Source organism: Corylus avellana, chromosome 2 (genome assembly GCF_965113065.1).
Source record: "Corylus avellana chromosome 2, dhCorAvel1.hap1.2, whole genome shotgun sequence".
NCBI classification, from domain to species: domain Eukaryota; kingdom Viridiplantae; phylum Streptophyta; class Magnoliopsida; order Fagales; family Betulaceae; genus Corylus; species Corylus avellana.
Genome location: NC_142491.1, coordinates 8,642,069 through 8,658,385, shown reverse-complemented (window position 1 = coordinate 8,658,385; position 16,317 = coordinate 8,642,069). Strand labels below are relative to the sequence as shown.

The 16,317-nt window shown below is 32.8% G+C and overlaps 1 protein-coding gene across 1 annotated transcript; it reads right to left on the bottom strand.

Moving 5' to 3' along the window:
* Positions 1-3,336: 3,336 nt before the first annotated feature.
* Positions 3,337-9,788, bottom strand: LOC132166879 (uncharacterized protein At1g28695). Its single transcript, XM_059577729.2, has 3 exons — positions 9,512-9,788; positions 8,809-9,198; positions 3,337-4,097 (listed from the first exon to the last, which is right to left on the bottom strand). Exons 1-3 carry the CDS (start codon positions 9,656-9,658, stop codon positions 3,564-3,566), a joined length of 1,071 nt encoding a protein of 356 aa, XP_059433712.1. The 5' UTR covers positions 9,659-9,788; the 3' UTR covers positions 3,337-3,563.
* Between the last annotated feature and the right edge of the window lie 6,529 nt (positions 9,789-16,317).

Genomic DNA, 16,317 nt, shown 5'->3' with positions numbered 1-16,317 from the left:
CAGGAGGTCTCTGTGGTTTTGATAATAGACCAAATTAATCATTCTATTAGTTGATTATTAGTTGACTTAATGAAAGTCCACGTGAACCAATCAAATGTTAACACGTAGCACCTGCTTAAATTTTATTTTTTATTTTAATTAGGGTACCCTCCTACCCACTAGGGGTGGTTTCGGCCACCCCTTGGCTCGGCCACCCCCATCCGACCAGATGCCACCCCCCCATGGCCAAAGGGAGTGGTTCAGCCACCCCCAAAGGGCCAAGCCCCCCCCCCCCCCCCCCCTCGGAGCATTTTTTTTCTTTTTATTTTATTTTTTTTAAAAAAAAAAGTAGGTGCCACGTGTCAACATTTGATTGATCTACGTGGACTTCCGTTAAGTCAACTAATGGTCAACTGACAGAGGACTAATTTGGTCTATTATCAAAACTATATAGACCTCCTATGATAAAAATCAAACTCTAAAGGGGGAAAAATAAAGCAACGAAACCCTAGGGGGATATTTAGTACTTAACCCAAAAAGATTCAAATTAGAAATGAGGGTTGAATCTGTGTTCAAAATTCAAAATTGATGTTGGTTGAATAGTAAACCGACACTATTATTAGTGTCAGTTTTTGCTCAACTGACACTAAATTAAAAAATGGTGTCAGTTGAACAGTAAGCCGTCACCTTTATTAGTGTCGGTTTACTGTTCAACCGACACCATTTTTAATTTAGTGTCGGTTACTGTTCAACCGACATCATTTTTAATTTGGTGTCGGTTGAATAGAAACCGACACCTTATAGTGTCGGTTTCTTAAACTAACACTATCCAAACTGTCACTAAAACCTTTTTTTATTTTTTATTTTTTTTTTGTAGTGCAATGTGGTGGAGAGGGAAAAATTGATTACAAGGAAAAATAGATCTTTAAAGAATATGAAGAAAAAAAAATTGAGGATGCTTCCAAACATTAAGTGCACGGAAATTTGTACATTTGAAAACTTTAAATGCAATTGAAAATATGTCCTTTGTTGATAACCAAAACCTTGAGTAAGGAATCCCCTCCAATCAAGTGGCCAACAAAGCAACTTGTGCTTCCCTTAAGAGAGCTTCCATAAGGGCCAGTTTCTTTGTTACTCAAAATGCTTATTTGAGCAATTTGTACCCTGACATTTCAGTCATAATTTTAACAAAGAAACTTCCAAATCTAAAGCTGACAACACTACATGGTGCAAGAGGAGAATAAATTTAATCTGATGATTATGTGGTTTTGATGTCTTTATTACTCTAATATGATCCAGTGCTATATGCAAGCTACGAATGCAATGCATTTGCACCTATAGTGGTCTTAATTACTATTCATAATATATAGCTAGCTCTTCCTTTGTTTAGAGAGTTTTTGTTCTAGAAACTTCTCCATATCTCAGAATAAATTTCAAACTTAATTTATTCCAAATTTTTGTTAATATATTCCCCTCCATCATGTATGAGACATCCTGCATTATCAAGATTCAAAACCTCAAAAACATCACAAACCTTTAAGCCTTCAATCATGCCAGATCATTTCCATACATGCATTGTCGTATTGTACATTACACACACACACAAACAAGTATGGTCATGTAAATGCCTACATTATACACATGATCACATACATACACGCACAGAGGCATCATGTATGCAAAGACACGCATGTACATACACACATTTGCGAATACATTGGTGAAATTTGGTGACTTTATGAGCATAAAGCAAACAGTGAAGTTGAATTTGAATCAGAAACAAAATGTGCGAAATGGACAAATAGTAAGAAGCAGTAACCAAATACCATTCAGAACAAAATAGAAGTGGAAAAGTGTGACTTCAATTAAGCCAAATATTCAAAGTAATAATTTACATTTTCTGAGCAACCAAACAGATCACAAATCAAGAATAGAAATCGGTAATTAGTCTATCCAGAGTGAATGCGATTGAAACAGATTTTCAAAGGAATCGGTGTTGGTGTTAAAGTATTAATTAAGTGATTAAATTTACCTATTCTTATAAGCTTGAGTTTTTTAGATAACTGGTAATTTAATATGATATCAAAGCTAAAGGTCTTGAAATCAAACTTTGACTCCGTCAATTTACCCCTCATTTAAATTAAATATTCTACGTGTTGGGTCTCACCTATTAAAAATGAGTTTGAACTCACATGTGATGGGGAGTGTTAAACTAATGATTATGTGCTTAAATTTACCTCTTCCTATAAGTTTAAGCTTTTAGGACAAGTGTTAGTTTAACATGGTATCAGAACCAAAAGTCCTGTGATCAAACTTTGATTCCATTAAATCACCCCCGATCGAACTTTGACTCCATTAAATCACCCCCATTTAAAATTAAATATTTCACGTGTTGGGTATCGCCTATTAAAATGGAGTTTTAGCCCACACATGAGGGTGAATGTTAAAGTATTGATTAAGTGATTAAATTTACCTATTCTTATAAATTTAAACTTTTGAAATAATTGATAATTTAACGGTTGAGGCATGTAAAGTGACGTAGCACTGTATCAAGTAAAGGACTTACTTGAGTGGATCCGATGCACGAGAGCAAGACAACGAGAGAGACAGAGACGAGAAATTTGAGTAGTGCTAAATTGATAAATTTGCTTGCTTTTTTTGTTTTTTTTTGTTTTTTTCTTCTTCTTTTTGACACGTTAGAGTGCTCTTTCTTTTTAAGTAATTTAATGAATAAAACATCCTTTTAAGAAATAGGGTTAAAATACATTTTTTTAGTATTTACTTTTCCTTATTATTAAGAGAAAAATATAAAATCAGTCTTTTTAGTTTACCTGAGTTGCAATTAACTTTATGCGGTATCAAAATAAATTCAAAGGTCCATGAGATATAAAACAATTTAGTTTTTACAGTCAAATTCTATTCACTGACTTAAAAGATTATGATAGTGTGAAATGTTAGAGCCAATAAAATTGTGATACTTGTCTAATTTAAGTCAATGTCATACTAACGGAATCTATTAAATTAGAAGATGAAATTTGAGTGTAGGGACTAAATTGTTTTTTTGACATACCTCAAGAACCTTTAGGTCATTTTGATACCACATGAAGCTAATTGTAAATCGGGCACATCACAATGACTAATTTTGTATTTTTTTCCTATTATTAAATTGTCAATTTGGTTTTAAAAAGTGTCAGAGATAGTTCATTCATCTATATTCCCACTCTTGGTGGGTGGCAGTTGGGCAAAGAACTGGACTCAAGGAGGATCACCTCACATGTTAAGCGTTTGAAATAAACAATAATTTTATTAATTAAGAAACAAACAATAATAATAAATCATATATTATTTGTACGCATTCTTCCTCTACTCCAATGTATCAAGTTCTTCTACAACAAATTTGAAAGAGTAATTTTACTTTCACACTTATTTATCACACGCATCTTATACCGCTTAACGTAACGTGTTTTAGGTGAGTGATACAAAGTCATTTAAAACACATTACGTCAACCAGTATTAAACGAGACAGCGTATCACTCATTCTCGAAAAGAATTGAACTTACAAACCAAACAAGTTTTAACCCTTTTTACTTTTTAGGCTTATTATCTACCCTCCATGAATTCCAACATCCAAAGTGCCCCGACCACCGCAAATTAGCCGTTACATTGTCCAATCTTTTATAAGAACTGTACTTTTTGAATCGCTTCCAATCGCGAAGCACGGCCTTCAAATCTTTCACCTTGGCGTCGATGCTCCGGCAGCAGTTGGCGTGGACAGTGGCCACCGCCCTCAAATCCTTGCTGTCCTGGCAAAACCCACTGAAATAGAGGGTGTCCAGAAACCGTACGGTCAGGTTTAGTTCTCCGATGATGCCTCCTCGTATCAGATTCAGCAACACGTCCTGCTCTTTCTGCCCCGTGGCGTTGTCTTTCTTGGCGTACCAGGTGTTTAATAGTTTGATAGTCCTGTTGTTTGATCGGACGAAGTAAAAGCCGGTGTTGATGAGCTGTTTTTCCGGCCGTGGATCGCCGAGGAATAGGTCGGTGCTGATTTGGAGATCGTCGCTTTCGTTTTTGCTTAGCCTTGCAAATGGGTTCCTTAGCCACATTACGTCGGTGTCCTGTTACAAAAAATAAATGTCATTAACTATATAATTAAAATGTTAAAAAAAAAAAACAAAAAATTACCAAAAAAAAGAGAGAAGTGATTATGAATATAGGGGATCAATTGAACGGATCGGGATCTCCAATAATTTATTGTCCGAATTGTTAGTAATTTGGATAACAAATGTGTGAGAACTTCTGAGGCTTACTTGTCTAAAAACAAGGAGGCGAGATACTCAAAATTTATTTGGACACGTAGGTCTTAATTCTCATAAGAATTTTTTTACATTTGCTGAAAATCTACCACTGAGCACATTGGTAGCAATTTTGACATAAAAATTACTGAAAATTTCTATCCCGATTAAATATCTAGGTCCAAGCCCTAACAAAGAATTGATTTGGATTGGAAATTCATCCCTCAGACCAAACCCATTGTTAACCCAACTAGAGGAATTAGGACTCATTTGGCATCACCCTTTAGGACAACTTTTTGCTGTTTACTAAAAAAAAAAAAACACACATTAGCAAACAACTCAATACACATAAAATATTCAAAACAACTTTTACCTTTGTATCACGTTATAACTAAAATTGAAAAAAAAAACCCTCTAAAAAGCATTACCAAAACAATGGGTTTGATTAATATACAAATATTAGAAGATATTGAAAACAACTAGAAATTGCATATTTTATTCAATTTCTTTTAGCAAACCATAAAATATCTTCTAATTTTTTTTTATATAAAATCTCATATTGACACGGCAATGCTTATTTTTCATACCACATTGTTACGTCAATCCAATAAAATAAAAATAAGACATGAGAATAACAAATAGAATTTCTCCACGGATTTATGGCCATTGAATAGTTGGTTGGAAATATATGAACAAGACATGAGTTGCGATTGATTAGTTGACTGGAAATATATGAACAAGACATGAGTGTTTGAACAATCCTTCATTGGGTTTGAAAAGCCAACCATCCAAGTTTGGAAAAACTCACCAAATTTGGAACCCAAGAAGGGTTCAGTAACCAACCCTAGATACCCAGAAGTCAAGTTCTATACGTATATGAAGTGTCGTGCAAGAAAGCAAGCAAAATGACGAAGACCATATTATTGTTCCTCAAATTAGTTGAATCGACAAAATTTCACCACATGCAACTCAAGACTTTTGGAGCTCTGTCGACGTCGTAGGTACGTAGTAGGCCTGGTCGACAACCTAATTCCCCTAAACCAGATGATCTAACTCAAACTATATTGTTATATGTAACGTGATAAGAACTAAGTAAAGAGATTAATATAGTAAAGAGATTGATATGATAGAATTTTTGAAGAATCTTAAACCTACGAGCAATTAGAGATGCCCTCAACTGATCTTAATTATATTCAAACATAGGGTTTGAATAATTTACTTGATTTGTTTTTATTCCATAGCATATTAGCATTACAGGCTTAAATAACAAAACACAATAAAAGGCTTAAATAACAAAACACAATAAAAAAGTCCCAAGAGAAACAAACTCTTCAATGTGGATCATAACTCAACTACTAACATAATTAAATCTATTTTTATTAACACATTGACACTAGAGTCCTACCTACACATCAATAATAAAACAATAAAACAACTAATGAACTCAACAATTAATAAAACAATAAAACACTAATAAACTAAATAACCTAATAAATAATACTCCCTATCAGATAATATTACTTCTTAAGAGACCTACTATCTAACAACAACTACACCTAACATAATATATATATATATATATATATATATATATTATGTTAGGTATATATATATATATATATATATGCAGACATTGACAAGCTGGGCCCGTTACACAGGTGACACGTGAAACTTTTGTGGCCATGAACAAAGACACAAAGTCCCATGTAAAACATTTGTGTCTTAATTTAATGGATATAATCGGTCATGAGAAGCCATATGATTCCAATGTGTCCATATATGTTAAAAACGCTGGACTTCATACGTCATGTTGAAAGAGCTACATATCAACTATTCAACCTAATCATTAAGGGAAACAAAAAAAGCAAAAGCCAAATTCAAATAAAATAATTCTATTATTCACACTAAGGGCGGTGGCAACCCCAAAACTTTTTAATTTTTTTTTCCTACCCATGTCCTAAAAAAAAGAATATTTTTTTTTCTCTCCTACGCAAGGTACTACTCGACATTCTCAAAAAAAATTTAGTAACAATCCCAATATAAATTGTCTGGCTCTGCCACTGTTCACATCCATCATCACACCAAATTTATATTATCTGATATATATGTGATGTATATGTTTTAAGTAACTAACATAAAACACTTAAAATTCGTTAAGATCACATTCGATGTGAAATGATGTGAAATGAATATAATAAATATCTGTAAAGATTATAAGAGAAATGGTAAATACTACACTTTGGTTTAAAAACAAAGTAAAATGTGTTAGATAATATTGCTCTTCAAATAAGATAATAATTGGTTGAATGAGTGTCGGCATAAAAAGTTACGAGGACATTTCATGGGATATTACCTTTTAGAAATAAGGCGAAAGAGTTAAATACCCGACGTTATACTTATTTTATTTATGTTTTAGGTAGAGAAAATATCCCCACCTTTTTGACATACCACCAACCACATATTGCTTTTTTTCTTTTCTGGGAAGTACGTGACCCCCACCAATTATTTTTCAAAAACAAGTGTTTATTAATTTAAATAATCACACGGCAATCCATCATATATCATTGGAAGTTTTATATATATATGTAATGAAACTTCTCTATCATATATATAGTACGTGCCACCCACTTAGAACCAAAAACAGATGCTCGTGTGAGACGCATTGGCTGATGCTTATAAAGTTCCTAAGCTTTTTCTCCAATGTTGGATTTGATTCGAATCAAAACCTTAGAAAGCAAACAAAAACCCTCGGTTTTTGGAGTTTGTCTTGCTTTCAGTGAAAAAATAATTGAAGATCATTTTATGAAATAATGAACGGCGGAGACGAAGTCCGCCATTTTTTTAAAAAAAATTCACCGGAGGCAACCCAAACTCTTGATTTTGATACCAAAATGAATGCAAACAAAAATCCTAGGAAATTAATAAAACCTTGCTTGAGAAACAAAACCATATATATATATACTTAGAACCATTTCCATGACACCTGGGGTCTTGTTCAAATGTTTAGATCATGTGACTGAGAGGTCAATGTCCAGTCCACAGTTCTCAGCAGTTGTCTATGTTTGCTTCCCTAACTTTTGGCATTGCTATAGCTAGACTATTGCCCTCAGGCCAAAAACAGATCAATGAAATAATTCACAGCTCAAAAGAAAAAAAGTAAATAAAGTGAAAGCATTTTTATTTTTTTGAGAGTTAAAGTGAAAGAATATTCAGGTGCCCTCTTTCCTGCTAAAGGGATTTTAATTAAATAAAATTTAGAGATCCCACCAACATCAGTTTCCTGAGAAACCAAAAGTCAAGCTAATTAATTATATAAACAGTAACTAATTAATTGTCTTTCATTTCTATCCTTCAACCTGTCACAGTACATTAATGATCTCTATCCAAACCTCACCAATCAAAACCGCCAAATAGTGTTGACTTAATAATTAGCGCTTAAAAAGATTACTTCTACCAATTAAGTATTTCCTTATACAGAGGAATACGCAACCTTTTTTCCAAAAAAAAATAAAAAATAAAAAAATCCCACATTATTTTTAATTTTCGTTCAAACTTTTTGGTTGAATTTCAATGAATATTACTAAGCTCATATATATCACTAAGCTAAGTCCTCTGTTACTAATAATAACTATTATTATTATTTTTTAATAAAATAACAATCCCAAGTACCAAATGGTGCCTTAGTTCTTAATAATCATATTACCGCTATGTCTAAGATAAGATCGGGGCTAAATTATATATAGCTAGCATTTATTTAAAGGATTCGGCTATCTGCAAACTTCAACGCTCTACATGAACCCACTAAGCATAATGAATAAACATGTTTTAAATGACTTCTCACGTCAACTACTTTAAAAATTAGAATTGAGATTCTGTAAAAAAATTTTAAAATTTGAAATTCTCAAATTTATAAATTTTAACTATTCATCTCATTTAAGGGTCTAAAATAAGTTATGTTTTAATATTTAATGAGAAAGTCATCTTCAAGGAATTTAATAAACATATTTCTTCATTAAATATTAAAACATGACTTATATGCTGTTATTATGTATGTTGTAGTTTCACGTCAAAAAAAATATATATATATGTTGTAATTTAATCAATAGTCAAGATTGAATCTTAAAGTTGATTTACTTCTAAAAATTTTTAATAGAAAAAAGAAAATAAAAAGATATTTTGAGAAATTCAATATTAATTATTGATTAAACTACAGGTTATTTTAATAACAGCATGTAAACCGAATCTGTTTATATTTTAGACGCGTTAAAATTTATGAATTTAAAAATTTTAAATTTAAAGAAAATTCGAAATAATCTCAATACTAAAATGAAAAAGAAAATTCACTTAAAACAGTTGAGTTAATGAATATTAAATGAGCAATACCATCACCATAAATTCTCAACTAGGGCATATCAGTCTTTGTCACCAGATCTCTTACCCGTCTTTGCCCCGCCCCGCCCAAAAAACAAAAAGACTCCGTAAACCAAACGGCGTTGACAATCACTAATTGCAAATAAAGATAACGGTGACTTACCGTGAAGATGAAGTTATAGCCGCGGTTGAGAACTTCTAAGAGAAAATGAGTTCTTCTCCACATCATCTTGATGAAGTCGTCGGACATGTAAATCTTTTCTCCCCCAAAATCCACGCCGTCCGTTTCCAATCTGTAGCAGTTCAACCGTCGAAACTGGCAGCGATCGTAGGCCGTCCGATCAACGGCAACGAGCAAGAGGTGGTCAAGCAGATGTCTGGTGTCCTCCCCTAGCCAAAAGCTCTCGAGAAACAGGTCAAGCATGGTGGTGTCGGCATTGATGTCTTGCTCCGCGTACGCCTTGTTTATGATTGCGATAATGACCGTTTTGTTCGCCATTGAAGCTTTCGTCAGAGCTTCTTCAAGTTCATCTTGAAGGGCATAAATGGTTGTCTGCAAAAATGAAAGATTAACAACATTAATCTCAAAGGGTTAGCTTTACCGGTAAGTGGGCTCGTTTGGGTTTCCAATTTTTTTCTATTCTACGGAATTCAAAATTATGAACATCAAAAAAAAGAAAAGAGTTTTTGAAGAATATAAAATTTTAAGTTGAGTTGAATGTTAGCGATCTCAAATCAACTGAAAAAAAAAGAAGAATTGAAAAGAATTGTTTTCCCAAACAAGTTCTGTGGAGGTGGCGCTTTGCACGGCGACTTGTTCTGTGCCCGACATGCGGAATGAATGAAGGAATAAGAGGAAAACTTACAGTGTTCGAAAATGTGCAAATGGGGTCCTTTTGGAATGCAACGAAAGGATTTCTGTAAGAGGAAGACCAGAAAAAGAGAAAGAAGACGCCGGAGAAGAAGAATAAGAGCAGTGCAGGATTTCCAACAGATTGTTTTCCGTAATCCATGTTGTGTGTTTTGGTGTTTTAGTCGTTTTGGGTGGCTTTTGAAAGAACTATGCAGGAGATCGAAAAGGTTTTGGTCGGTGTAAATAGGAGAAGCTTGAGAGAGAGAGAGGGGTTTAAAAGTCATGCAATGTGCCTGAGGTGACCATTGGGACATTGGTGGGACATTAATTTTCTCATGGTGAAATTTGGTGACCAATATAAAACTAATGGGAAAAGAAGAAAAACTGAAAGGTTGAAACTGGTAATCCAGTACACTTACCAAAAGTGCTGATTAATCAATGTTATCTCATGTTAATTGTCATGACACTCTTTCGGATATGGTATTATATGTACACCCTTATAAAAGGGTTATGCTAAATGTGATTGTAAATGACCATTTAATTTGTAATAAATTATTATTGAATTTTAATATAAAAATAATTTTAAAAGTCACGTCAATTTAGAGAAAAATAGAAGAATATAATATATACTAATAAGAAAAAAAAAATGACAGAAAAACAAGAGAACAAATATAAAGACTGACCAATAACTAACGAACACTGTTCATACCAATAATTCAAAACAGGCCCTTTTTTTTTTTTTTATGAGCTTCTAAAGGAGCTGATTGAGGAGACCATGAGAAAACTGTAATAACAGTAATAGAATAATTTTCAAGGATCGAGTTGATTGAGGAGAACAGGACACTACAAATATCGAGTTTTTTTTTTACCAACAATTTCTGACGTATCACTTTTGACGTGTCACAACGGTTAAAAGAGCGGGTGTCAAAAAATTTAAGTTTTTGACGTGGCATTTTCACCATGTCAAAAATTTTTGATGTGTCAAAAACTAGAATGTAAAAAAAAAAAAAATTGACGTTCCACTTTTACCACGTCAAAAATTTGACTCGGTGAAAATGGTACGTCAAAAAAAAAATTTTGACGTGGTGAAATTTATCACGTCAAAAATGTTTGACGTGGTAAATTTCACCACGTTAAAATTTTTTTGATGTGGTAAATTTCACCTCGTCATAAATTTTTGATTTGACACGTCAAAAATCTTTTTTCTTTTTTTTCTTTTTTCATTTATATATTTTATAAATTATTCGGATTTATACCTAGATTTACGTATTAACCTGATATCCAATACATTCAATATATATCCAATCTATCCAATATACATTCAATTTAACACATCCAATCCAATACATCCAATACATCCAATTAATTAAATGCATCAAATTAATCCAATACATCAAACATATCCAACCCCATTTCAAACATATCCAATACATCCAATTAATTCAATACATCAAATATAGGCAATACATCCAACCCAATACACATAAAATTTCAATTCAATTTGCATATACATCCAATACATATGAAATTTCAACACAAATACTACGTTCCAACACAACACAACACAAAATAAAACAAATATATACATCAAAAATACGTTTCAACACTACAAATATCTATATCGAAAATACGTTCCAACACGACACAAAACAAATATACAATCAAACCATCTTTGTTTTATCTGCTACAAATAAGTTCCAACTAGTCTCAACAAACATATAGTTTGATCTAACTAAATACATCAACAAATAGTAACAAAATATATATAAAACTTAACAAACAGTAATGATAAACCACGTGCTCGATCAGTCCAAGTCAATATAGTCATCCCCCAATGCTTAATCTGCATTACTTGCAAATGAGTTGTGAACCAATGATAATCTATAAAAAAAATTCAAAACACAGATATACAGTGATGCAAATATACATTAGTTCTAAAATGAACCACGGAAACAATGCGTTGCTAATTGAGACTTTTGTGGAGACATAATTCTAACAGTTAAAGTGATCAATGCGGGCTATAGTCATGTTAACCGAAAAATAACAAAAACAACACAAATATAGCATTACCTCTGTTGGGTGCGGATCCAAAGGTCGACACGAGCATGGCCAAAAAAAAAAAAAAAAAAAAGGATCGGGTTTTTTGGGGTGGCCGGACCACCCCCAAGGGGCTGGGGGTGGTTCGGCCACCCATACGGCCTGTAGCGGGTGGCCGAAACCATGCAACCCCAGCCCCCTGGGGGTGGTCCGGCCACCCCCAAAACACCCGATCCCCCCCCCCCCCCCCCCTTCTGTCCCTTTTTTTTTGGCCTTTTGGGAGTGGCCGGACCACTCCCTTAGCCATGGGGGTGGTTCGACCACCCTTAGAACTGGCCAGGGGTGGCTCCGATTTGGTCCCTCTTTTTTTTTTTTTAATTTTTTAATTTTTTATTACTAATATTATACTCAAAACGATGTCGTTTTAGGCTAGGTGGTGATGTAGTTTTGAAGCCCAAAACAATGTAGTTTTGGTTAAGGGTATAATGGGCACAAAATGTTAGTTTAACGTTGAAAACTAACAAAAGAGTTCAAAGTGAGAGGAAACCAAAGTTCAAGGAGTTTAAGTGAGAGTTTTGGTAATTCAGGGGGTGCTTGTTAAATTGGTTGGAAGTTCCGGGGGGGGGGGGGGGGGCGCTTACTAAAGTTTCCCCTAAATTTTTAAATTTTGAATTTATATCATTTTTTTCTCTTATATAACACATTATAAATACAATATACTTAAAACTAATTAGAGAACAAATAAATTAATATTCTAGATGTACAGATAATAAAATCCATTTTTTCGTGAGGACTTAATAATTACGTTCCAAGAATCAGATCGAGCTTCCAAGTATTTCCACTGTAGGATCAATAAACAATTGAGATAAGTGAAGGACTCGCCGAATACATATTTTGTGTTAGCCAGGTTCATGTGGGGTTTGCGGGTCTTATAAAATAAATGTATTCTGTATGTCCTATTTTTTTAAAATTAAAATGGCTTTCATATTAATATTACTAGAATGATTTATGCATGATAATATTAATTGGTATACAATAGGTATATACCAATTAATTTATACCAATATGATCAAATGTTTGATTTATGCATGATAATATTAATTTATACAATACGTATATATTAGTTAAAATTAATTTACAACCTAATTTTTTAATACATATATATTTTTTTTAATTATAATTATTATCATGCATATTGTATAATTAATGGCACGTCAAATTTTTTTGTATATTATCATGCATATTATAATTATAATTATATTGTATAATTATAATTAATTATAATTATTGACGTGTGGAATAATGGCACGTCAAAAAATTTTGACGTGCTAAAAATAACACTTCAAAAATTTTTGATGGCCACGTCAAAAAATTTTGACGTGCCATTTCAATAAGTCAAAAATTTTTGACATGCCATATCAACACATCAAAAATTTTTGACGTGTTGAAATCCGCCACGTCAAGAAAGTTTTTATTGACCTATTTATTTAGACACGTCAAAAATTATTGACATGGCAAACATTAGTTACTGTTTGCCACGTCAATAAAGTCCTTAATTTTTGTAGTGAGAGAAACATGAAGTACCAATAATAGAATCATTTTCAAGAATTAAGTGGCAAATAATATCAATGACGATATTAAGTGTTGCGGAGGCGTGTATCTCTAGAAGTTTCCATACAATTCTTTTTGGCGTTCTCATAATCTTACGTGAATATTATTTTTTAAAAAAGCAGAAAAAAAAAAAAAAAAACTTATCCCATTAGTCTATTTGGAAAACAATATCAACGGAAAAAAAAAAAAAAAAAATAGCATTTCTCTCTATATACACAGAGAGAGAGAGATCCAGAGCAACTGAAAAGGAATAAAGGAGCCTAAAATCTGCCAAAAAGAGACGAAAATTGGAGTTGGTGCGTGGGGTGCATGCCAGAATGAGCCTTATTTGATATGTTGAAACATTGATACTTCTTCTTCTTTGCTCTACAATGGGCCTTATTGCTAGCGCAATTTATTAAAAAAAAGAAAAATTCTATTTCTTAAGGGTGAATTCGACATTGTGATTTCATAGATGAAAAATGTAATTTTAAACTAAATCGTAAAAAAAAAAAATTGTTTGTGACTGCTCTACCTTCCCCTATTTGGATGTCATTCATTTATTTATTTTTTAATTTTTAAAGGAAATTCATATGAGTCTCATTCATAAAAATCATCACGAGCATAAAATTTTTATAAACAATCATAGTCAAAGCTACAAAATTACAAGCGTCACTGATAATGTGTTACATTTTACAACTATTAGTCTCATCTAGGGGTGTAAACGAGCCGAGCTTGAGCGAGCTTCCCTTGTTCAGGCTTTGCTCGTTTAAATTTTACTCGAGCTCGAGCTCGAGTCGAGCTTAAGGGCGAGCCAAAAAAATCGAGCTCGAGCTAATAATAAGTCGAGCCGAGCCAGCTCGCGAGCTAGCTCTTATATTTAATTTTTTTTAAATTTTTTTTTTTTTTAACTTCAAGTACTCTTAAACGGCTTAAGAAGTTAATTTGCATATGAGCATTTGCTTAGCCTGACTAGTCGAGTATGGAGCTTGAGTCAATACAGCAAGGCATTTGGTTTCAAAGAGAGAGGATATGCATCCTTTTATAGATAAGCAAACTTGGAGATTGATGTTTTCTTAACAATGTGGGACAAGTTAACATGTTGCATTCAAACTACATTGGGACAACGCCCCCTACAAAAAAAATATTTTTTTAACGTTTCTCTCTCAATCCCCCTCACCAGTCACAACGGATCTTCCACCTAAACTCTCATTTCCCACTCTCTCACTCTCACTCACCAGACAGGTAGTGATAGTGTTTGGGTCTGTTTGATTCTTCAATAGTTTATGCCTTTTGCAATCTCTCACAATAGTTTCTGCTTAATTTTTCTTCCTTTCGTTTGGATATGCTCTAATTGAATCGAGGTCTTTTTAATGATTGCTCTCTCTCTCTTTGATCATGAAGGGTGTAGAATTTTTCATTCTCTAACGCTTAAATATAAATGCAATTTTAAGGTTTTAATAATTATGAGATTTATAATTAATTATGTATTACTTAGTTTATATATATATATATACACACACTCGAGCTTATACGAGCTGTTCACGAGTTTAGCTAAGTCGAGCCGAGCTTGCTTCGTTTAATATTCGAGCTAGGATTTGTGTTCATGAAGTGCTTCATTTAATATTCGAGTCGAGCACGAGCCGAGCTTATGCGAGTCGAGCCCGAGCTTGCTCGCGAGACGCTTCACTCACTTAACAGCCCTAGTCTCATCCCTATCGGTCATTCATTTGGATGTCATTCTTGGCGTACGCCGTACGTTACATACCCACTGCCTTTGAAATAGAAAGAATCCGTATCAGTCATTCATTTGGTCCATTTGGATGTCATTCTTGGCGTACGCCGTACGTTATATACCCACTGCCTTTGAAATAGAAAGAATCCTTTTAAATACCTTCGTTCCAGGTTTGGGTTGTTTCTGATGTTCTTAATTAATTAATTAATGTTTTTCTTGTTTGTTTTTTCTTGTTCAACAGGAGCTTTGAATGCGAGTCTAATCTTAATTCTTAACTCGCTCAAAAGTCAAGTCCATTTGAGTGGTAGACTTTTAGTTACCTTCGTTCCAGGTTTGGGTTATTAATGATATTCTTAATTAATTAATTAATGCTTCTTTTTTTTTTTCAACAGGAGCTTTGGACCATTTTTTTTGGTTTTTTTTTTTTTTTTTTTTTTTCAGTTGTGATGAGATTATTGAATTTGAACGGAGATGCTCAATTATTTTGTGAAGTGGATGTAAGTCGGATATGTGTTTCTCTAAGTAATTTTGTAAGTCATTCGTTTTTGTTTATGTTTTCTCATGAATGATTTGATATTTGCTGAAGTGGCATTGCATGGGTGCAGATGTGTGACATACGTGATCGAATTCAAATCAATAGTTTTCACAATAAAGTGATAAAGAGACTTATTTTAAATTAACTTATTAAAAAACTTAATGACTGTATTCTTGAAAATTAGAAATTCAAAGACTAAATCCAAATTACACGAAAACTTAAGGTTTAAATATGATTTTTCCAAAAACGAAAAAGAAGAATGCTTTACCAAATACAAAAAGCTTTTGGGTTGTAGTCCGTTTGACTTTGCGACTTCAAAAAATACGATTTAAGGATGTGTAATTCTTAAAAGCACAATTAAAAGTTTGGCAAAATGGCAAGTTGGCCTTTAAAATTGTGTATTTTCAAAAAATGCATCTTCTCATCTACGATTTGAAAACACAGATATATATATATATATATATATATATATATATATATATATATTCATTTTTCAAATGGCTATTTTAAAAAAAAACGTCAAACAATCTATTTTATCGATTTAGTTTAAAATTGCATTTTTCGTCTATCAAATTACAATGCCGAACCCACCCTTAAGAAATAGAATTTATTTTATTTTTATGTAGCCAAGTCGTATTGGAATTTCTTTCCTTGGGTAATTTCAACACGACAAGTTACATGCAAAACAAGTAAGAAAGGGAGGTCAAAACGTATTTCCATATCGATATTACTTGTAACTTGTCAAATTTTAAATTCCAAAAATGTTTCAATTTTCTTTAATAAGAATAAGTTGATTTTGAATAACCATCTACGCCGCAATTGTTTCGGCGTAAAATATTTTTTGGGTTTAGCACGATGTAAAATATTAGTTAATTTGAAATTATTTTCAATTAACTAAGGGAAATAACGTTCATGAAGAGTT

Excerpts from the sequence above, each read along its gene's own strand:
- LOC132166879 (XM_059577729.2), bottom strand. The coding sequence starts at position 9,658 with ATGGATTACGGAAAACAATCTGTTGGAAATCCTGCACTGCTCTTATTC. Across the intron at positions 9,199-9,511 it reads TTTGCACATTTTCGAACACT|ACAACCATTTATGCCCTTCA; the intron begins GTAAGTTTTCCT and ends TCATTTTTGCAG. Across the intron at positions 4,098-8,808 it reads GCTATAACTTCATCTTCACG|GACACCGACGTAATGTGGCT; the intron begins GTAAGTCACCGT and ends TTTTTGTAACAG.